Genomic DNA, 22,740 nt, shown 5'->3' on the forward strand with positions numbered 1-22,740 from the left:
CTTGGTGATGTATGGCTTGGATGCAGCTGCTCGACCATGTAAACTCATTCCATGAAGCTCAGGGCGCACTGTTCTTGAGCTAATCTGAAGGCCACATGAAGTTTGGAGGTCTGTAGTGATTGACTCTGCAGAAAATTGGCGACCTCTGCGCACTATGTGCCTCAGCATCCGCTGACCCCGCTCCATCATTTTATGAGGCCTACCACTTCATGGCTGAGTTGGTGTTGTTCCCAATGGCTTCCACTTTGTTATAATACCACTGACAGTTGACTGTGTAATATTTAGGAGCGAGGAAATTTTGTTGCATCCTTTCACAGTACCACGCTGGAATTCACTGAGCTCCTGAGAGCGACCCATTCTTTCACAAATGTTTGTAGAAACAGTCTGCATACCTAGGTGCTTGATTTTATACACCTGTGGCCATGGAAGTGATTGGAACACCTGATTTCAATTATTTGGATGGGTGAGTGAATACTTTTGGCAATATAGTGTAGCTGTAATTTAAGATATAAATCCTAACAGTGTCTGTCAGTAGAGGTAGCAACTTTCAAGCACTGGAAGTAAATTCTTACTTTCTTATTCATCATGAGCCAGGCCCCAAGGTTTAAAGTGAATCATTTTCTCACACTTCACATGGCTCCTTCATAGCTACAACAAACTTGATCTAGAAGACTAACAAGCTGAGTGGTGCGCATATCATAAATTGACATATAATCAGAAGGGTGCCTCTTCTCTTAGAGATCAAAAATAGATCCTGAAAGTTTCTGCATTTATCTCACCCTTCAAGCCTGGTGGTCAAGTTAAAGATGGTTACACCAGTTCCTCTGTCTCCTGTCTGAGCATTCACAGGCAGAGAGCTTTGACCCTATAGGGTCCCACATGATCTGATGGACCCAGCAGGCCTTCAGCAGTGTTTCAGTGTATGGGCTGTGTTTGTAATTTATGTGTCTGTGTGTGTGTTTGTTTATGTGTGTATGTTTGATATGTACATCATGACAGGGTGACACAAGCAGTTCTTCTGCTGTGATATCCCCTTATTTTCACATAGCCACTCTCTGGTAGCAGAAATACTCCTGCTTCACGCCACCTCCATCTCTCTGACGTCATCATAGATCTGCAGAAACACAAGAAGAAGAGTCAATCTGTCTGGGAACGCTACTGTTATTTGTTCATGAACTGGAAGAGTAGGGCTTATATGAAAAACTTGGGCAAGTATTTTTGTGAGGTACTCTTTTTCGGTTGCTTTCTCATTAGACACGTTTATTTTTGGAACTTTTTGTCCAAAACTAATTGATATAAACATTTTTCTTATAAACATTAATGAGCTGGTTCAAATCCTTCTGGGAATCAACATTGCAATATGAATGAGTGTCTCACAGCTCACTGGATACAGAATGGAAAATCCTAATAGTCAGGGCTTGACATTTACGCCCGCCAACTAGCCAAATGCGGGTGGATTTCAGCTGGGGCAGTAGCAGCATGACTCTAACTAGCCACGATGGTGGGTTGAATTTATTAGTGTCACAACATATGCTTCACTCTAAAAGTACTTGTCTGTTAGCCCTTATGATTTAGGCTTGTTACAGAGAGGCTGTTCGGCACATAAAAGCTCAAATTTCCCTCCAAAATAACAGAAAAGCGGCTGGTCTCTTCATCCATTCATGCGTTTTTATGCAGCACCAAGGGCTTTGATGCTGTATGACACACATAAATGCGACACTCACAGACATATTCGGACACACACTCGCACTGACGTGTTGGTTAGACTGAAGGTTTCTATCTGTTTAGGAGAAATGTTTCAGAATTTGCAGGATAACCTCAGACCTGAACTTTCTCATTCTGCTTTAAAGCGCTTTTCTATCCATGGAGGATCAGCGTGTCAGCGTCATTTATGTGTATGTGTGTGTGTGCTCCAGCTGTGTGTCTCTGTTGCTAGTGCAAGCCAGGGCAGGCGGTGTGTCTAAATATTGTTTGATTTATACTCTATCTATATTCTTTGTTTGTTGAGGGCAATCTAAATGATAAAATCCCCTGCAAAGGTGTGCATACTCTAAATGTCATTGAAACCTTTAAACGTTTGTATATCCAGGGTTAATTATAAATTTGCCATAAATCGATAATTAATGGTTATAAAAGACGAGAGAAACTCTGAAACTTTAAATCAGTTCACTGAGGCAGTGAGAAACAGAGGCAGAAGGATAAAAGTCTGCAACTGATCACTTAGGAGTCAAAGATAATTCAACTAAACTTTCTTCTTATAATATACATCTGTTGTTTAATGTTCTCCAAATGTGAGCTTCACCACCAAATGTAAGCCATCTATTATTTGAAGAGATATTTTAACAAGTATTAGACACATGTATAAAAACATTTCCTCCATACAGTATAAAGCAGAGGACAGGAGAAGCTGGACACTTAATATTCTCTGGTAGAGATTTGTCAGAGAGAAAATTAGAGATGTTCTTGTAAACTGCTGTAGTGTTTTCTAATAAACAGCCGATTAACAGTATTTTAACTTTAGCATAAACTTGAGACCCATTAAGAAAATACAAATCTAAGAGTTTTGTCTCTAACAGTCTGACCCATATCTCAGTAGTGTGCTGTTTCATATGTACAGTGAGAAGTGCTTTATTAAAAGGAGAACTGATATTGATCATAATGGTGAGGGAAAGTAGAGCATGAGTGTAGTATCATACCCTTTGTACCAAATTTGGCATATAGCTCAGAGTTTCCAAGCACCAAAGTTATGGCTAGGAAACTGAAATACTGAGTGGCTAGTAAGTTTGCAGAACCACTAGCCACCGTGGCTGGTGAGCAAAAAAGTTAATGTCAAGCCCTGCTAATAGTGATGATAACATGTTTTAATAGTTGAAGGCATGAGGTTTTACGTCTGCTACAACTGCTGCCTTGTTTTTAGGTGTACTTTTCTGACCTCTAGTGTTCGGTGATGCAGCAGTGCACTGTGCCACCTTTACTCCACAGTACTTTCAGAGTACATGAGATGATAATGATAGTGACACCAACTGTAGAGTATACTCACATGGACATTATTGAAGCCAGCTTCCATTGGATGGTTTTGTGTAGGTGGGACAGCCACATGGTCCTGCTTAAGTAAGAACATAAGTGGTCAGTAACTGTTAGGACAATTGATGCCGTCTTCATCGTAGCTAAAATTAACATTTTTTGGGTTAAACATGATCTGCTGGACTGCAATTATACATTTTGCTGTTCTATTAATTTAGATTAATTTAGATTAAATTATTGAGGGCTTATTTTACAGTAACTGAATTTAGCGACAACCTTTCATGTACAAAATAATGTCTTTTAAATGTTTGATTAGCCTGCTAGTTGTTTATTTAGGGTTATATAAAACAACAATCCTTGTTATAGTATTGATCTCTATTTACAGATTTTACATAGAAGTACAGATTATGTAAATGGGGTCTGTGTTGTCAGCATGGGGAGTGCTTTGTTTTCTATTTATCCGTTGATACTCTCAACATTAATTTGAGAGGACTGTCGAGGGTTTAAATGTTAGCTTTACTCACTGTGAGGTCTGGTTCATATGACTCATTACTGAAACCAGCGCGATCTGATGATGATGGTGATGATGATGGACCATTCCCAGCTTCTGCACTCGGTTTGTTTCGCAGATAAAAAATCAGCAGGGCGATCAAGGTGGCGATCAGCAGCAGGACCACGATCACAGATGCTGCTATCCCTCCTGCGTTGTCTGCCTTTTTTGGAGCTGCAGGTAGGATAGAAAATGTTTCAGTTATAGCAGACTAGGTTTAAGACTGCAGGGTGATAAGACGAAGTCAGAGGAGCGTAAGATACAAAATATGGACAAAAGTATTGAGAAACCTGACCATTACACCAACAAGGACTGCAATGACATTTTATTCAAACTAATGTAGTTTGATTTATAGTTGGCCCCCGTTTTGCAGCCATAACAGCCTCCACTCTTCTGCACAGCAGTGGTTCTCAACTTTGGGGTTGAGACCCCCATTGGGGGTCGTGAGACACTGAGAGGGGGTCTCCAGATTCCTGAAAAAAAAAACTAAGAATATTTTTCAAAATTACACTTGCCACTTTATACCAATTTTGACCAATTTTGACCCCTTTTCATCATTTCCCCCACCAATTTTAACACATTTTTGCCATTTAACACCTATTTTTGTCAATTCTAAACCCTCTCCACCCCTTTTATTCTGCCTGTTTTTGCCACTTGTAAACCAGTTCATACCACTTAAAGCTGAAGTTGCCCCTGCTGACCCATTATTGTCACTATTAACCATTTTTACCACTTTTTACAACCAATTTTTCCCATTGTAACCACATTTCACTATCTGATATACCCATTTTTTGCTGGTTTAACCAATTTCTGCCAATATCTGCCTATTTTCCTTTCTCAGTTAACCCTTTTTTTGCCAGTAAATATCAATTTTCATCCCATTTCACCAAATTTCCACCAATTATTGCCAGTTTAAAGCAACTTCTGCTACTTTTAAAATCCAGGTTCACCACCTTTACCACTTTTTATGCCATTTTTGACCAGTTATAGCGATTTTAACCCATTGTTACTTATTTTTTTTAATGAATTTGCATTTTTTAAGAATGCTATTTATTACACAAATGGTTAAAACAGATGTTTATTTCTTTGCTAAGAGTGGTTATTTTTTCAGGTCAAATATAAAATATGGATATCACAGCTTAGCTTTACAATGGATCATGATTTTGCTGACTTCCATGGTCCCCCCAGTTTGGCTGGTCCCCAGAAAGCTCTCCCATTTAATCCCCCCCTTATGGGTGGCCTTGTCTGCACTATCTATTCTTATTTGTGCATGGCCTTGTTCAGTCACCTTCAGGTACAGTGGGGGTCCCCGGCCTCTGGCACCTTTATTTTGGGGGTCACTGGCTGAAAAGGTTGAGAATCCCTGCTCTACAGGACGTTTCAACTTCTTCACAGTCCAGTGTCAGTGTGCTTTACACTACTCCATCCAACATTTGGCATTGGACTTGGTTAATGTGAGGCTTTAATGAAGCTGCTCAGCCATGGAAACCCATTCCATAAAGCTCCCGCTGCACAGTTTTTGTGCTTACATTAATACCAGTGGGAGTTTAGAGCTCTTCAGCTATGGAATCAGTGTTGGCAACTTTTACAACCATGCATCTTAGCAGTCATTGACCTCATTCTGTGATTTTATGCGGTCTTCCTCTTTGTGGCTGAGTTGCTGTTGTTGCTAAATGCTTTCACTTTCTAATAGTGTCACTTAAAGTTGACTGGGGAATATCCATCAGGGATCAAATTTACAGAACCATCTTAATGTAAAGGTGTTATCCATCACAGTACCACACTTTAGGTCACCCAGCTCTTCAGAATTTTGTATCATAAATGTTTGCAAATGGAGACCGCATGGCTAGGTGCTTTAATTTTTTACACCTGTGGCAACAGGTCTGATTTAAACACATGAATTCAATAATTGTGGCCAAATACTTTTGTCCATATAATGTGCCAGACACACTGGTCACAACAACATACTGCACTAGGACATAGATCTTCATAGAAAACATTTTACATTTTTATTCCTTTTTTTCCTGATATGTAGGCTTAATAGCATCAATAAGCACTTGCACATCTTACTTGTCAGTGGATCTGTGACTTCTTTCGCACAGTTTATTCCAACAGTGTACTCAATGTCATCCAGAGCCACAACGCCTGATGTCCCTTTAATTCCTTCAAACACAATCTGTTTTAGAATAAAACAGAGATCAGGCTCGTTGAAGAAGATGAAATAAAAAAGTATCTGCATTTGTCTGACAATGAATCCCTGAATTAAAATGAAACTGTATGAGAAATAAACAAACAATAATGAAGTATATTTAGTGTCTTCTGACGTTAGAGTCTGACCTGGTACTCCTCAGTCGACGTGATGTTGACATCGAAGCGTCTCCACGGTCCTCCCAGTTCACCCACCACCAGCAGCTGATAAAGACGACCCTCAGAGAGCCTCCACACTTTCAGCTTGCAGTCAGCTGCATTCACACAGAACAGAGGACTGTCAGTAACATTCAAACAATAAAAAACTAACACATCCATGTCATTTTATTTTAAGATTAAGATGTGGTTCATGTAGAGCAGTGATACTTACATGATTGTGGTTTGTAGACCCAGAATTTCAGACAGGTGCCCTTAGTGGGTGGCAGGTGAGGGCTCAGCAACATAGCATTTTGATTGACTGCTGTTCGGTTGCTGCTTGGGAGGAACAAGAAGTGACCTGGAAGATAGTTAAGGATTCTTCATTTAATGAAGCATGTTTAATTATTAAGAAAAACCAAATACTCTTTATGAGTTATTTTTCTTTTTAAATCTATTTAAGTGGGGTTTTGGCACAAGCACTAACGCAAATGAACACCCATACAGAGAATAAACATTTGGATTTGTATGCTTAATTCAGTTAAGCTGTAGAGATACAAATCACAGAGGTTGAGCCCATTGTGTTACTATGGATGGATTGTGTTTATATGAATGTTTTGTTGTTTTTGGACAGTTATGATCTTTTTTGATGCTTTTAAATTCGCTCTTCAACACTTATGTGCATTAAAAATACAATTATTGAAAGTGACATCAGTCCTATACCTATATTTTAAGCCCACATAGAGACGACTAGGTTTTGATGACTCTTTGAGCATGGGGTTTCAGGCAATTGCCCACCTTTACGCAACAGTAAAACCACCACTGACTGCGTGTTATTTCCAAAATTTCTCCACAGCTCTAGCTCTGTCCTTGTTTTTCTTCTCTGGTTTACCTTTCTCTGTGCCCAGAGTGTGGTCTTCATGTGGGACGGTGTAGTGCTTCTCTGCCTCCTGACTCGTCAGCTCCCAGTCAAGTTTGTCCACATTCACGTTCTGAGTGTTGCTCCAGCTGCACATCCCTTTCTCCAAGCTGCACATAGAACCTGAGATATACAACAGGATAAGAAACAGACACCAAATACAAAATGGATAATACTTTGTGATCTTGTTCGAGAAAATCTAATGGTAAAAAACCCAGTTTAATGAAGTAATGGTCAAAACTTAAAGTGGCAGAAAGCCAAAAAAATGTAAGGAAAAGCTTTTGGGTCCCTCCATATATTTTATAATTGTAAATCAAATTGTTTGACCTGAAAGTGAGAGATTTTTAATGGACTATCCTAAAAGTAGCATTAAAAGGTGCTGCCCACTGGTGGATTTAGAAGAAGTGCCTTAATTTGGGAAAAAACATCACATAAGTGCTTTTTTGGATGGTCCTATGTTTGTAAAACATGATAAAGTTCAATCTCCAGTATCCTCCCTGTGGGAAATGCACAATAAAGTGCCCTTGAGGGTGCCCTTCCACTAGACAAAAGGTGATAAAGCACCCTCTAGAGTACCCCTATAATAGACAAAACATGATAAACTGCTATAGGGTGCCCTCCCAGAGGACAGAGTGTAACAAAGGGCCATATAAGGTGCCTCTACAGTGGACAAAACAAGTCCGCTTTAGGATGCGTAATGGGACATCCTAACTTGCAGAATTTTGTTGAATAAACAGCTGCATAGCTCATAATTCCACGTCTGTTTTCTGAAATGTAGGAGGTGTAATTACAGAATAAAGAAAGGTTTTAATTCTACCAAGATTTCTAACTGTTCCTCTATAAATGTCTGATGATTTTAGTGCTATAGTGCCCCACTGCATGCTGCAGATCCCTTTAATTGTTTTTTGCCCTGCCACTCAAACGTTCTGAGACCACCACTGGTGTGACCACTTATTTTTTCTAGACTTGCAGACTAGTATAACCGCCTTCTAGTATTGTCCTCAGTTCTGCTGAGGCTCATACAAACCTTGAACTTCACATGGATAAGCAGAAATGAAGATGTCATCAACTGCAATGTAAGTCTCTTTGCCTCCAGCTCCCACCACCTCAAACTCCAACTGCAGAGAGAGAGAAAAAAAAAGCTTTTCTTTTTCTTTTTTTCTGAAATAGATATTGGATGTTGGTGAATGTTTTAACATGTAAAATCCTACTGAAGTTTAAATCTTCTGATTAATGGAGTTTCAGTAACCTGAACCGAGTTGATCTGTGGTCTATTTTGAAATCCCCGACCATTTTAACCTCCAGGTTTTTCACAGGAGGTTTGAGGAAAGGTTCCAGCAGGGACAGGTCCATATTAGGGTGGCTGCACATAGAAAACCTAAAATTTCCCTTTTGTTCCTCCTCAGCATGTTTACCATACCTGCCAGTCCACCAAGTCACTTGAGATGTTGCCTCTACCGTGGCGCCAGACGTCACCCTGGTCCAGACTGTCAGAGAAGATCTTCACCCTCTCTCCCTTCACCGGCTTCATGTATAATGTCAGAGATCCTTCAGAGAACAACCAATTAGATTGTTAGTTTGATTTATTAATGTTTAGGTTAAGTGTGTGAAAGCATCCCACCTGGATTCTCTCCTCCTGTGTGATACCAGAAATGGACGCACTCAGTCTTTGTGGTTCCTGTACGAACAGGAGAGGTAAGGGCTGTCGTACCATCAGAGGGAAGGATGTCAGCTTCGGTGTTCACCATCATGTAGAAACCTGAGGATAAAAACCACATAAACCCACTGTTATGTTCTGCGTGTGTGTTAAACTATGACTTAAAGGTCTCTCTCACCATCTTCTGTCTCCAGAGTGTGATCTGTTTTGGGTCCGGTCATGCTGATGGTGGATCCACTGCGATGAAGCCACTGAACTTTACCAGAGGTGCTGTAACCACACTGCTGACCTTCAAAGGAGCACATCCTTGGCACGGTGCAGGAGCCTTTCACGAAAGTGACATCATCAATGGCAACACGGCCGTCAAAACCAGAGCGAACGGCTTCAAACATCAGCTGGTGGTGTGTCAAGAGGGGAAAGAATGGAGTATTTAATATAAAAGCATTCTATTTTGCATCATCTCTGTGTCTATCATGGTTTAACTTCTGGAGAAAACTTTCTTATAGCTGTAGTGATAATTTGTTTTACAACAGGAAGGCAGTAATCATATTTAGTTTAAAAGATGCATCAGGTTCTTTAAAGGTTGCATGAATTTGGAGGTGATGTTTGGTGATTTCAGGCTGAGTGCTTTTACATGCCTACCCTAAAGTCTGTGAGCTGATGCGGGACAGGACAATGAGCTTCATGCCACATGTTGCCATGAGCGCCACTGCGGGTCCAGAGGATCTTCTCATAACCATAATCATCCAACACCTTCACATTCAGAGCACCTGCAATAAACCAGTGAGTTTGATTAATCAATATGTAGATGACTTCCAGTAAAAATAAAATATTTTAATTCAAAACTGTCACAAATCATGTGATATTTTATGGTTACATTATATAAAAACAATGATATTTATAGAAAGATATGACTAAATTATAAATATTTGGCATTCTTCCCCATTAAAATGTATAAAGAAACAGAAGCGTCATTATAAATATTAAACTCAAGAGTACTTTATATTCTCTTACCAATGTTGGGCCCATAGAGTTTGTAGAAGAAGGACAGGCAGTAATCTGTAGAACCCGCCTGCTGGTTGTAAGACACTAGACGTCCAAATGCTCCCCGCAGAGACGGACTCCACATGTCAACAGTGAGGCTCCTGCCTGGATGCAAACAGAAGGAAGAGTAGGTATACAGTACCGTATACACAGATTTCATAAACATTTAGACACTTTGCCCTGCCAGTCTGTCACAAAGTTGATAACCCCACTGCATCCTATCAGGAGTGCTCCTTTTACCCAATCATGGTACTATCAGCTACTTCCAATTAACTTATGTACTAACTTAATTGTGGAATATTCCAGGTGTTTTTTTTTTTTTAGCATTCCACAGCTTTCCGAGTCTTTCCATGCCCCTGTCCCAACTTTTTTGAAACAAGTTGCATGTAAGGTGTCCATCTGTATCAACTAATGCCATTCATACAGATTCACAACATCGCAGTGAGAGTGAGAGCAGTGGGTTCAGTGTTTGCCCAAGGACACTTTCCAGTTAACAGGGTATCATCTCTACCACTGATGCACAGTGGTAGAGATGATACCTGCATCACAGTGCAGAATTTGCAGGCTGGGAGAAATGATAAATGATACCTGATGTTTTCTGGACTCTGCATATTATCTGCAATGTGTTTTTTAATCTGTTTCAAAATGTTTTGGTTGCTTGTAAGAAAACTGTCCATATACACAAAAGAGTTAGACTGTGAAGGTTACAACCTAAGGAAGATGGCATTTTATGAATCCCATAAAATCTCATATTGCTTATTAGGCTGTAAACTACTCTGAGCATGGATATCCTTAACTGCTAATCCAAGAAACACTTGCAAAGCTAGTGTCCTCACAGTTGCGTGATTTGGGATTTAATTCCTATTTTTTGTGTCTGGTCCTGAAACAAACCCAAGCTACTTTATAGACTGAAACACTGGAGCAGTGAATCACTAATAGAATCTATAATGTCTTAGATTAGGGGTAAAAAAAAATGGATCTTAAACACATGCCTCAATGTTTATAGACTAGCTTTCATATGAAGTGACTAACAGACATCCAGTAGGTAGCCTGCAGCCTTATCAGTTATGAGCCTACCAATGCTGATGGTGTGGTCCATCCCATCAAGCACTGTCCAGTCAAAGTTATCACTCTTGTCCTGAAACCAGCCACACATCCCATCTTCAAAGTTACAGGACAGTTCTGACCAAAAGAAACAAAAACAATCAAAGCATGAGGACATTCAGAGTTTAAGTAATAGCTTTGGTTCATATCATAAATGGTTTATTACCTGTGGGGGAAGATGGATAATAGTCAGCATGACAGCTGACAAAGCGAACGTTTTTTACTTTAATCTTGGCACATGGACAAAGTTTCACAGCACGAGCTTCAAACGCCAGCTAAGAACACAAACAGGGGCAGAGACAGGACTTTTAAAAACTTCCATATAAACAGAAAAAGGACACCCCCCCCCCCAGTTCTATAAGATGCTAAGATCACAACCTAAAGATGGAGTTGAGTTAATGGAAAATAGTTCTCATCTGTCCCATCTTAAAAAAAAACAATACATCCAAATGAACAAAATTCAAATTTATTGTTTTGAACTAGCAGGATGGAAAATGGAAAATGACCTGATCCACTCTGATCGTCACCTCAGACATTTAAGCAGTCTCTACGGGTCCTGAAAAAAAGAGCTGACCTGGAAGCGATGCCTCCTGGCTCCGATCGACACATTGGTGTGCTTCCATGCCTCCTCATCCGTCCCTGTCTTCCCACTGAATTCCCACAGCTTTGGCTGAATGCCCAGTAAGCTGTCAATCACCCTGACGGACAGCTCACCTGCAGCGCAAAGTCAACAGAATAATGGATAAAGATCTGAGTCAAGCAGACTAAATAACAAGGAAACTCTGAATAACACGGTATTTTAGTTACCAATGTGATCTGGATTTCCTGTTACTGCAAAATCAAAGCTCAGGGTGCAGGCAGGGCCAGAGGGGCCCAAAAGGGGGGTCCGTGTCTGGGCCTCGGTCAGCTGCTGGCCCTGGGCCTTGGCTACATACAGGTGCCTCTCTGGGAAAGTGAAGCGACAGATTGTGTTTTTCCTTTACAGTTTTAAAAGCTGGATATAGAGAATCATTCACTGGGAGTTGTGATGATGGAGAGTTTGTACCATTGGTTGTTGAGTTTTCATACAGCTGCCAACCCTGACTACCTATGCTGGCGTCAGTCCAGCCAGAGCTGCCATCAGTGTAAGAAAAATCCCCTACAAGAAGAAATTATTGAAACTTAGAGAATACAGACAATTTTATTATAAAAGACAGCTTTTCAAAAAAAGATATTCTTCTTGAATTTGGAGTTGCTCTAAAAATACCTCAAGTTTTTATCATTATATATCAGCATTTTCTATAAAGTGCCTCTTTTTGTCTTGATACATCACAGTGCCCCCTAGTGGCTTCAGGGGCCCTAAGCAGCTCTACTTGTGAACATCAGGAAGAAAATCTCACCACATTCAGCCTCATCTTCAGCTTCTGGACAGTCCTGATGAAAGTCACAAATCTTGTCTGGTGTAGTACACGGGTCTTTAGGAGGTTTCGGGAACTCATCTACCCAGGAGTCATTCACTGTTAATGTGGGACAGAACATTATGTATCAGCCCATTAAGTGTATTTACTTTAACTACTTGCAGATGTGGAGTCATTTCTTTAAAAAGAGGGTTAAAAGGAGTACCAGACGATACGCGACATCCAGGAGACAACACAATGCTGTCCACAGCGATGCCTCCATAAGCAAAGTCTCTGATTGCTGCCATAAAAAGAATCTATGAGAGGAAAAATTTAATAGAGTGGAGAAAAAGAGCAGGAAAAGTTTATGATAGTGGAAAATTTCATCCAAACACAAAATTAAAGCCCAACATTTTCTTCAGTTCCAAGCTGCTGTAGACTATCTCTGTGAAAGATGTGCTGTGGTCTGCCAAATCCACATTTTAAACGTTTTTTTTTTTTATATTAGCCTTCGAGTCCTCTTGCTAAAGAAGAAAAGGACCATCCTGATTGTTATCTACACAAAGTCTACACAAAGCCAGCATCTGTGACGGTGAGGGGATGTATTAGTGCCTATGTCCCTGCTTATTGCACCGAGACAACACCAAACAAGATTCTACACAGTTTACAACAGCATGGCTTCACAATGAAAGAATGAGGGTACTAGACTGGCCTGCATGAAGTCCAGATCTGTCTGCCATTGAAAATATTTATATTCTGTACATAAGTAGAAGTACAGACATTTGTGGGAAAAAGATTATAGTAGAAGTAAAACTGCTTGTGCATCTCCTTTACTCAAGCAAAAGTAAAAAAGTTCAGGCTAAGTACACAGGCAAAAATAACTTTTTACCATCAATGATCATTGAAAAATGAAAAAGCTCTAGGTACACAAAAGAGGATAGTTTACCTCTTTTGTTGACAACCTGCACAGTGCTGGGAAAGAGGAAAAAAATTCTCTGGACACAGTCTAGTTTTGCTACCAGGTAGATTTCAAACAGAATGATCAAGAACTGACCATAGGTCCAGCATGAGTACCTGGATCATTTCTAACAGTTTTGGTACTCTCTACGGCACTGGGTTGAAACAAGTGACAAACCTGTTTTGACAATGTAAGGAGTAGGAAGTACACATATTTGTGTTTAAATGTAGGTTAGCAAAAGTTAAAAGTTGTCAAAAAAATCTACTTTCTATTTCATTACTTAGGTAAACATGTAATGCGTTTGCAGTGGTAAACATGCTCCTTGGCCAATTTTTTGGAACATGTTGCAGGCATTAAATTCAGAATATTTGCATATTAAAAAAAAATAAAGGTCATCAATTTGAATATCAAATGTCATATAATTTTGCTTTATTCAATTAAGTTTAAGTTCAAAAGGATTTCCCTGTATTCTTTTTTTAATTCACTTTTACTCAATGTCCCAACATTTTTGGAATTTGACCATGTGCATTAATTTGAATTACAAGCCTTTTGAAAAGTTAATTGGCATGTGTAATAGTTAGAAGGTCATCATTATGCAGTCTTAGTGAATAAGAAAAAGGATGGACCAAGTCCTATCATAAAGTCAACCGTTATTCTTAATAGTTTTAATGTGGTTTATTTCTTATGCTGCAAATGAGAGCCAATCAATGGCTGGAAAAACACATATTTAAAGATTAGCTGACTATAGATAGATTCTAACTGATCAGATTCCATGATGTAATTATTTTACTGGGGACAGCCTGAAACATCCCCAGTAATGGTCTTGTAAATTCAAGTCAGACTGTTATACCAAGGTATGTAGAAACTTTCATGTTTTGTCACTTTGTGGACATAAAACTGTCCTTTCTTATGTCAAGTAATTTTCCACTCTCCCTTTCATTTTGAATCTTAGGTGAGAGCATCTGCGAATAAACAATGTACAAAGTGCAACAAATTGAGAGGAAGCACTCACTTGGAAAGTGTAATTGGTGACAATCTCCACCTCAGCCTTCACCCATACATCTCCAAGAGCTCCGCCCCTTTCCCACACAGGGTAGACTTTCTTATCTGCTACCAGCACGGTCAGACCACCAGACCTCGGCCCAAACTGGTGAGTGTACATCACCATCTACAAGGAAAAGGTATAAAACTTTTTTTTAAGTTTGTATAAATGTGTCTTTTTTTTTAATTATTTAGACATCAAAAGGAAGAATGAGCCTGGTGAAACTACTCACTTTGCATGGATGAGAACTGTTGGTGGGCTCCAGGCGAGGACTTTGGAAAGCAGCCCAGTCCGTTTTGATGCCACCATCAGGGACAGTGACATAGAGAAAGTAACCTGCAATGATCATAATTATGATTCACTGTTGATTTTGTACTTTATATATATACATATATATATATATATATATATATATATATATATATATATATATATATATACACAGTTGCTAGAAAAAGTATGTGAACTCTTTGAGATTTCTTGGATTTCTGCATAAATTGGTCATCAAATGTGTTCCGATCTTCATCTAATTCACAACAATAGACAAACACAGTCCGCTTAAACTAATACAGCACAAAAAATGATATGTTTCCATGTTTTTATTGAACAAAACATGCAAACATTCACAGTGCAGGGTGGAAAAAGTATGTGAACCAAACGTTTCCTGTAGTTACAGATCAGACCTGCACAACGGTCAGGAGGAATTTTGGTCCATTCCTCTTTATAAAACTAACTACAGTTCAGCAATATTGTTGGGATGTCTGGTCTGCATCGTTCTCTTGAGGTCATGCCACAGCATCTCAATTGAGTTGAGGTCAGGACTCTGACTGGATCACTCCAGAAGGTGTATTTTCTTCTGTTGAAGCCATTCTGTTGTTGATTTACTTCTATGCTTTGGGTCATTGTCCTGTTGCATCACCCATCCTCTGTTGAGCTTCAGTTGGTGGACAGATGGTCTTAAGTTTTCCTGCAAAATGTCTTGATAAAATTGGGAATTCATTTTTCCGTCAGTGACAGCAATCCATCCAGGCCCTGAGGCAGCAAAGCAGCCCCAAACCATGATGCCCCCTCCACCATATTTCACAGTTGGGATGAGGTTTTGATGTTGGTGTGCTGTGTCTTTTTTTCTCCACACATAGTGTTGTGTGTTCCTTCCAAACAACTCAATTTTGGTTTCATCTATGGACAGCATATTTTGCCAGTAGTGCTGTGGAACATCCAGGTGCTCTTTTGTAAACTTCAAATGTGCAGCAATGTGTTTTTTGGACAGCAGTGGCTTCCTCCGTGGTGTCCTCCCATGAACTCCATTCTTGTTTAATGTTTTACTTATTGTAGATTTGTCAACACAAATGTTGGCATGTGTCAGAGACTTCTGTAAGTCTTTAGCTGACACTCTAGGATTCTTCTTCACCTCATTGAACATTCTGTGCTGTGTTCTTGCAGTCATCTTTACAGGACGACCACGCCTAGGGAGAGTAGCAACAGTGCTGAACTTTCTCCATTTGTAGACAGTCTGTCTTACCGTGGACACATGAACATCAAGGCTTTTAGAGATACTTTTGTAACCCTTTCCAGCTTCATGCAAGTCAGCAATTCTTGATTGTAGGTCTTCTGAGAGCTCTTTTGTGCCAGGCATGGTTCACATCAGGCAATGCTTCTTGAGAACAGCAAATTCAACACTGGTGTGTGTTTTTTATAGGGCAGGGCAGCTTTTACCAACACATCCAATCTCATCACATTGATTGGACTCCAGGTTGGCTAACTAACTCCTGGCTCCAATTAGCTCTTGGAGAAGTCATTAGCCTAGGGGTTCACATACTTTTTCCACCCTGCACTGTGAGTGTTTAAATAGTTTGATCAATAAAACATGAAAACATATCATTTTTTGCACGGTATTAGTTTAAGCAGACTGTGTTTGTCTATTGTTGTGACTTAGATGGAGATCAGAACACATTTTATGACCAATTTATGCAGAAATCCAAGAAATCTCAAAGGGTTCACATACTTATATATATATATATATATACTTTATATATATATATATATATATATATATATATATATATATTCCCTTTTCCCTGTAAATTATGTTTGATTTGTGTAAATATTAGTAGAAGGTAAGGTCACAGTAAACTCAAAAAAATGTACCTGCTGCACTGTTATTGGAGTGATCTCTACCAGGTCCTTTCATAGGATCAATCATGGAGATGTTTTCCTGATTCATCCTTTTCCATTTCAGCGGAGACAGTGATTTCAGGCTCCAATCACACAGATCGTCCTCAAAGTCGCAGAGCCTGTAATCTCCTGGAAACCAAGTCAGTTCAAACAGCTAACAGTAACTGTTGATCCCTGGATGAATGTGCATGTTGGGCAATGTAGCACTTGAAATGTTTGTAATGTCAAGAATAGGGCTGTCAAAAGGTTACAATTTTTATTCTCACTTGTTGTGATTAATTGCAATTAATCACATTAAACTGGTTTTGTGTCATTTTGGATTTTTCTACTGTCTTATACTAATGGTAATCAACTTCCTGTTTGGATAAAGACCTGCATCAAAGATCAAAGATTATAACATAAACTCGACCATGGAAAAAGGAACTTGTTACGGATTGAAAAGGAAATAAGGGAATGGATTGGATTGTCTTGCCCTGTTGCCAAATGATCTTTTTTCTACATGAGCCAAACAATATCCGACATATTTATTGTAGAGAAGTGTCAGAGGAAGGGTCTCTGCTGTAGTTTAGATAAACTCTCACCACAGTTCTCCTCATCAGTCCCATCGCCACAGTCATCTGTACCATCACAGACCTGTCGCTGCTCCACACAGCCCTCATTCCTGCACTCCAACATCCCAGGAGAACATCCTTCACCAGAGTGTGGTGCTTTTGATGCAATTGGAGGAAACCACAATCAAATAGATTATTATGAACAGGCTTATCATGGAAATGCGATCTTACTTCAGCAGTGTATTGATCTTCAATGATGAACTGATGCAGTAAAAGGAAGGCACTGCACATTAACGGGATACTCTGAGTGACTTACAGGGCAGAGCACAGTCTAAAAACTCCAGCTGGTCTATCGCCACGTCTCCACTCTTTCCCTTAGAGCGCTGTGAGTTCAGACTGATCTGGAAAGTTGTTGGGATTCGGCCCAGAAAGACGGTGGCTTCCTTCCAGCCACGGATGCTGGTGGCCTCAGGACGCCACACTACAGCCTCACCAGAGTCCTGCCGAAGAATGGACGCCCAGAGAGGAGCAGAGCCAAGACCAGCGTGCCCTACAAATAACAGAACAAATATGTCATTATTAGAGCAACACAGGGGAAATCTAATCTTGTATAAAGTTTAATCACAATCATAATCATGATACTATGGATGCACTTCAAAATAAAAACCATGAGAAACAAATCCATGTTGTATTTATATTACTGCTTTGTTCTGGGTGCCAGATAGATAATGCAGATCTTAATGACAACTCTGCCACTGCTTTTCATTAGTTTGAATGGTATGCCCCAGACAGAAAAATGTATGTGAGTAAGGGTGTACACCCATCTAAACTTAAATAAAATGTGGCATTCCCTGGGGTTTAATTTCACACCTGATGCTTTTTAATCTTTGTTACTTCTAGAAAATGTCATCAGCAAACATGGCATTAACTGCACAGCAAGCAAGCAAGACAAACCTTTTACAGCTTAACCAGGCTTAAACTCATGTGCACTCACTGATGTGCCATGACTAGTGGTTGTTACCTGAATCCCATAGGAAATATCTGAGTCGAAGGCGGCAGGTTGGTGATGACTGCTTCATCTCTGGAGAGACTAAAACTGCTTTACTGAGTGAGTCCGACTTGATTTCAGTCACCCCCATAAACCAACCTGTGTGAGAGAAAATTACAGTTACAGTAAAGTTTACAGTTTATAATGGGGCAGGGATGCACAATTTTGGACTTTTGACAATATCCAACATGCTGAAATTTCCAAACATATTTTGGCAGGGAATGATAAATACGCTTGATTTTAATTGTGCAGAACACCAAGTCTCTTCTAATTGACCTGTTCCTCTTTTTGCAAAAGTCTGTTTGTTTTTGACACATACATAAAACAAGACAGACATTTGATTCTGCCATGAATGTCAGACATATTCTTTTTAAGTCATAAAAAACACAAAAGCAATAAAAAACTGTCTTTGGATTATGCAAATGTAAATTACATTTTAACAGTAATAGTCAAACCAAGCTTCATCTGACTTTCTGAGAGCTACAACCAGCACTGTAACAACCTGCTGACTGGCAGACTCCATTTAGACAATGCATTAACACAGATTTATATCTGATTTGGGCATTCAGATGAAAAGATGTAACCCTTCATTGATTGTGGATGCACCTCAGTGCGTACTGAAAACAGTCTGATCTCTGAAAGCTAAGACTGCAGTGTTTACTACAAATCGATAATACTTGGGTGGACCATATAAGTATAGTTAAAGCCACCCAGGTATATATTTGCTGGCTGTTTTTTTCTTTCTTGTTTTTGTTCATACAGTCACCATTGTAAGAGACTTCGGCTTGTACATCTACCCCATAAATGCTGTGGTTGAGGTCTCATTTTAAAGGTTAGGCTTCGTATGCATCTTAACATTTTTCATCATTTTTTCATCTTAATAATCCCATACTCCTGCACTCTAGGATGTTTGATCTGATACGCTACCTCAACTTAAATAAACCTTAAAACACACAGCTCACCTGCAATGATTATGGAGAAACGTGAAATATTTCAAAAAGGCGAGCGAGGTTATTTGAATGTTTTTGCATTACGTGCTCTTGATGGATAAAGTTGAAACAGCAGAAACAAAAAAATATCAACAGAAAGAGGCAGGATGGGATGGCCATCTCTACCACCAAATACAGCATCATTCTGACACCTTCATCCAGACTGGACTGGCTGTGAAGGTGGTATTCTGTGGTACTCCACTTGTGAACAAAATCATGGCTTTATTTATGTTCATCCAGTTTCACTCAGGAGTGATGAGTATTACTCTTTTTTGAGAACTGGCTCTTTTGTCTCGCCCAGGAACAAGAACCAATCTCTCAGCTCCCAGAGGTCTTCTTTGGATCCATTTTACTCTTTTTTATTCTTTTAAAACAAAAAAATAAAGAGAAAACCACCTCTCAAAAAAAGAGTAGCCTCCCTCAAACTATGTATTAAAGTCTACCTGTAGCCGTCCCGGAGGTGAAGTCAGAGGACGGTCCACTGTCGGGTAGTGTGGGTCCTCTCTGACGACGCTTCCAGCTGTACTGTTCATTGATGGACTGGTCGGTCCATCCACACATCCCTGCATCCTCAAAGTCACACTCAAAGCTTTTTCCTCTGTAGCCTGCAAGAGAAAAGTTATTTAACTGTTGGGCTGTGCTATTCACAAAAAATCAACATGCAGAGTCAAACAGGGAAAGGTTTAATGAATAATAACCAACTATTATCTCTGAAGTTCAGCATTTTATCCCAATACATTACTGGCTTTTTAAACTCTTACATGAAAACATTCAGATTACACCACAAATATGTAACTTTTGCTTACTATGTTATAATTTTTCCTACAATTCCCCCTTCATGAAAGCTGGGCTTTGAATATAGACTCAATTCAAGTGGTGAAAAGGTATACTTTAAGGTCAGGTGCAACCTTTTAGATACTTCTAGTATGCAAAGATGAGAACATGTAAAAGTTCTGATTAAAGCATGATCATTACACTTTACAGAGATCTCTAGACTCACCACAGTCCTGTTCATCACTGCATTCCTCACAGTCACACACAAAATCACATTTCAACTGAGTGTCACATCGCTGAGTCAGAGAAGCAGCAGCTGGAATAAGAGGAAAACTTAGAAGGTAATTCAAACTTGCATGCAACATTGATGAAGATAATGAAGACCTTGTGGGACTTAATTTGTGCAGTTAAGTTTATGTGTCAAAAGAGAAAATGCTGTTGGCAAACATAAACCAGGTGGTTTTAGGTGCTTTTGACCAAAAGTACCAAGAACTTTTAGTTCCAGGACCATCTTTTCTATGAACTAAACGGTTCCTGTAGCCCACTATTGTCTGTTTTTCCACCAGTCCTGGGAAGTTTATGCAAATCAGGCATCCTGACACAGCCAGGTTTCAGGGGGAGAAAGTAAATCAGTGAGCCTGTGTACATGGGTGCTGATAAACTGATAAGTGGAATCACTTTGATGCATTTTCATGCACTTCAATAATCCATTTTCTGTAAAAACCTGGAATACATGATTCTGACAATATTCAGCATTGTTTGATACACATAGATGAGATAAAACTCAAACCTGTTTTAAAAACTCTGATGGTGGAAATGAATATACTTGGAAGCTGACGGGGGTTTCTTTATATTCAGGAACACTCTCGCCACATATCGTACCATTTGACTGCAAAATGAATATACAGTTTTACTTGGCAGAGAAAGCTCTGCTCAAAAGATGCTCCCCGAGTTAGTCAAGCAGCATGCCTTAACTGTCCAGGAGCACATGGCTAGAAACCCCCATATGAATAGATACTTTTATGACAATTTGTAATGAATACAATAAAATTAGTTCAAAAGAAACTAACCCATAGGAGCGTGAGTCTGAATATGTGGGTACAAGCTTTATGCTGTAAAGGAGGAGGCTTGGATGGCAGCAGCAGCATGGTGCATCAGCATTAATGTAAGCAGGGATTAGTAATAATAATTAGGATCAACTGGCTGTTAGCTGATCACAGCTGGTTGTATAACTACTGTGTCTTGTGTGATCTAACACCAAGCCAATAAGAAACCAGATAACACTATTAACATGCACTAAATAGTCATATTACTGGGCAAAAGATAGGTTTTGTATACCTGAGTATACCTGATTACTACCTGAGTAATCAGGTTGCTCTACAAATGCCTTGATAATCGGTTTATTGGCGTGCATGTATATGCACTCAGTTTGACTTTGTGATATCATATCATTAACTAATAAAAGTAGATGCCAAGGATCTAATATCTAACTGACCCCATGTTATTGTCAGATTTTTGTTTAGCAAAAAATGCATTTTTAGTTTTAATAAGATTAGATTTTTTGTGATTTACACCTTTTTCTATACATTTTGATATACTGTAATGAAAGGTCTTGGTCCTGGGACAGACACAGTCTCTATGATCTATAATCTTATCAAATGTCTCTGAGGGTGTTCAGTCATCAAGGTAATGCGTATCCAAAGCTTGATCCAAACAGGGCAACATGACTTGGCAAAGGTTCTTGAAGAAGTTTTGTGTCCTCTCTAGGAGGCTCCATCAGATCTAGACCTGACTGGGGTCACAGAAATGTTTGGAACTTTTAAGAAGGTTAAGATCCAGATGGTGGCCTGAGAGGTGTTGGTGGAGCTGTTGACCTAGTAAGCAATCAAAGACATGACACACTGCAATGCCATTCCAAATACGTAGTTCCTGGGTCTTTTTAAAATAGTACCCACTGAGCAGAGACTTTTCAAGGGGTAGATTTTGTTACCCAGAGCAAAATTTAGTCCCTTGTTCCTGTGGTCGAAAAGCACCCTCTATCATTTATTTTGGAATACGAGTAAAACGATTTATCTGTTATCTGTTAATGATGTAAATGGATGGTGCAACACATTACGTCACCAAACAAAGTGAGGTAGTTTAAGTGACATTATTCTAGCTTTATTTTAAGAATATGGGTCAACATTTTTAATAATATAGGAGCACGCTTTATTGAAAAACATATAATCAAGTTTATGGAGTCTTTAAATAGCGGGAAAAGCTTTAAAGCTATAACCACCACACAGCAGGTTTTTTAGAATGTAAATTATTTGCCCACTTTACAAAATCAATTAAATTACCAGTAAAGTTAAACGGTTAAACTTCTGTTTCCTGAGCTTTAGGATCAAAGAGGAGCACAATCGCCACACACAGAGGAGTGTAAACTTTAACTGTTACGTAGCTTGAGTGAAGAAATCCATCCTTGACCTAGACATTTAGCATAATCTGTTTTTTTCACACTGCTAAATGTTGAGGCAAAAAAAAATCAAGACTTTATTTGTTAGTCCTTTGAAGCTCTTCTACTGTTTACATCACCACACCCTTCTGTGCCTTCTTGACAAGCTTGTTATTTCCTGGCTAGCATGAGCAGGATTATTTCCATGAACATTTTCCTTAAAAGCTGACCGCGTTTGAATGTAGTCTGGCTAAATGTGTTCTTACCAAAGTTCAGAGTCAGCAGCAGGATAAGACCTGAGCTCCTCAGGTGTAACATCTTCTTTCCTCTTCCAGCAGATCAGTCTGAAGGTATGAGCACAACCTGAAGAATCCCTGCTAGTCGACTCTGACCTCCTCTCTCTTTCTAAGAGATAAAACATGGACTTTAAGTTCTCCCAGAATGCACCTGCAGCAAACCATCATAAAGCAATTTCCTCCAGATGATTATTTACTGCAACGTGTGTGTATTGCACAATAACAGGAGATGATATAATTGGTGGAGAGTGTACTGGCTGTTTCTCAGAGGTAAAGGACGCTTTGATTAGCTCATGTATGTTCAGGATGGCATCCAATTGTAGTAATGTTATTTTAGATAAATATATTTTTCTTAAAGGCTGGTGTAATGCATTAATAAAAGAAAATCCCTTAAAGTGTTATTGAGATATCCTGTTCACAAGCAAGAGATGCATGAGCTCCATGGCCTTAACCTTT

The 22,740-nt window shown here is 39.4% G+C and overlaps 1 protein-coding gene across 2 annotated transcripts; it reads right to left on the bottom strand.

The window, feature by feature from the left end:
* Window positions 1–390: 390 nt before the first annotated feature.
* On the bottom strand, window positions 391–22,380 carry mamdc4 (MAM domain containing 4). Of its 2 annotated transcripts, none has more exons than XM_041810102.1 (29): window positions 22,255–22,380; window positions 19,781–19,870; window positions 19,224–19,385; window positions 17,765–17,890; window positions 17,060–17,293; window positions 16,774–16,899; window positions 16,166–16,321; window positions 14,250–14,353; window positions 13,988–14,143; window positions 12,244–12,334; window positions 12,021–12,137; window positions 11,687–11,779; window positions 11,449–11,586; window positions 11,216–11,355; window positions 10,808–10,916; window positions 10,615–10,719; window positions 9,508–9,642; window positions 9,136–9,263; window positions 8,672–8,888; window positions 8,458–8,595; window positions 8,257–8,384; window positions 7,864–7,954; window positions 6,810–6,959; window positions 6,153–6,278; window positions 5,912–6,036; window positions 5,645–5,750; window positions 3,549–3,748; window positions 3,041–3,103; window positions 391–1,114 (listed from the first exon to the last, which is right to left on the bottom strand). In XM_041810102.1, the coding sequence occupies exons 1-29, from the start codon at window positions 22,304–22,306 to the stop codon at window positions 1,079–1,081; spliced, it is 3,642 nt and encodes a 1,213-aa protein (XP_041666036.1). In that variant the 5' UTR covers window positions 22,307–22,380; the 3' UTR covers window positions 391–1,078. The 2 variants fall into 2 exon arrangements, with proteins under 2 accessions (XP_041666036.1, XP_041666034.1); XM_041810100.1 differs by having other exon boundaries at window positions 3,041–3,106.
* Between the last annotated feature and the right edge of the window lie 360 nt (window positions 22,381–22,740).

The sequence above is a fragment of the Cheilinus undulatus genome, linkage group 17 (assembly GCF_018320785.1).
Source record: "Cheilinus undulatus linkage group 17, ASM1832078v1, whole genome shotgun sequence".
Classification (NCBI taxonomy): domain Eukaryota; kingdom Metazoa; phylum Chordata; class Actinopteri; order Labriformes; family Labridae; genus Cheilinus; species Cheilinus undulatus.

Bases quoted from the DNA above. Each gene is read 5' to 3' on its own strand.
- mamdc4 (XM_041810100.1), bottom strand. From the start codon at position 22,306: ATGTTACACCTGAGGAGCTCAGGTCTTATCCTGCTGCTGACTCTGAAC. The intron at 16,322-16,773 runs GTGAGAGTTTAT...CTTGGTTTCCAG, and splicing joins GACTGATGAGGAGAACTGTG to GAGATTACAGGCTCTGCGAC. The intron at 14,354-16,165 runs GTACATTTTTTT...TGATCATTGCAG, and splicing joins CTCCAATAACAGTGCAGCAG to GTTACTTTCTCTATGTCACT.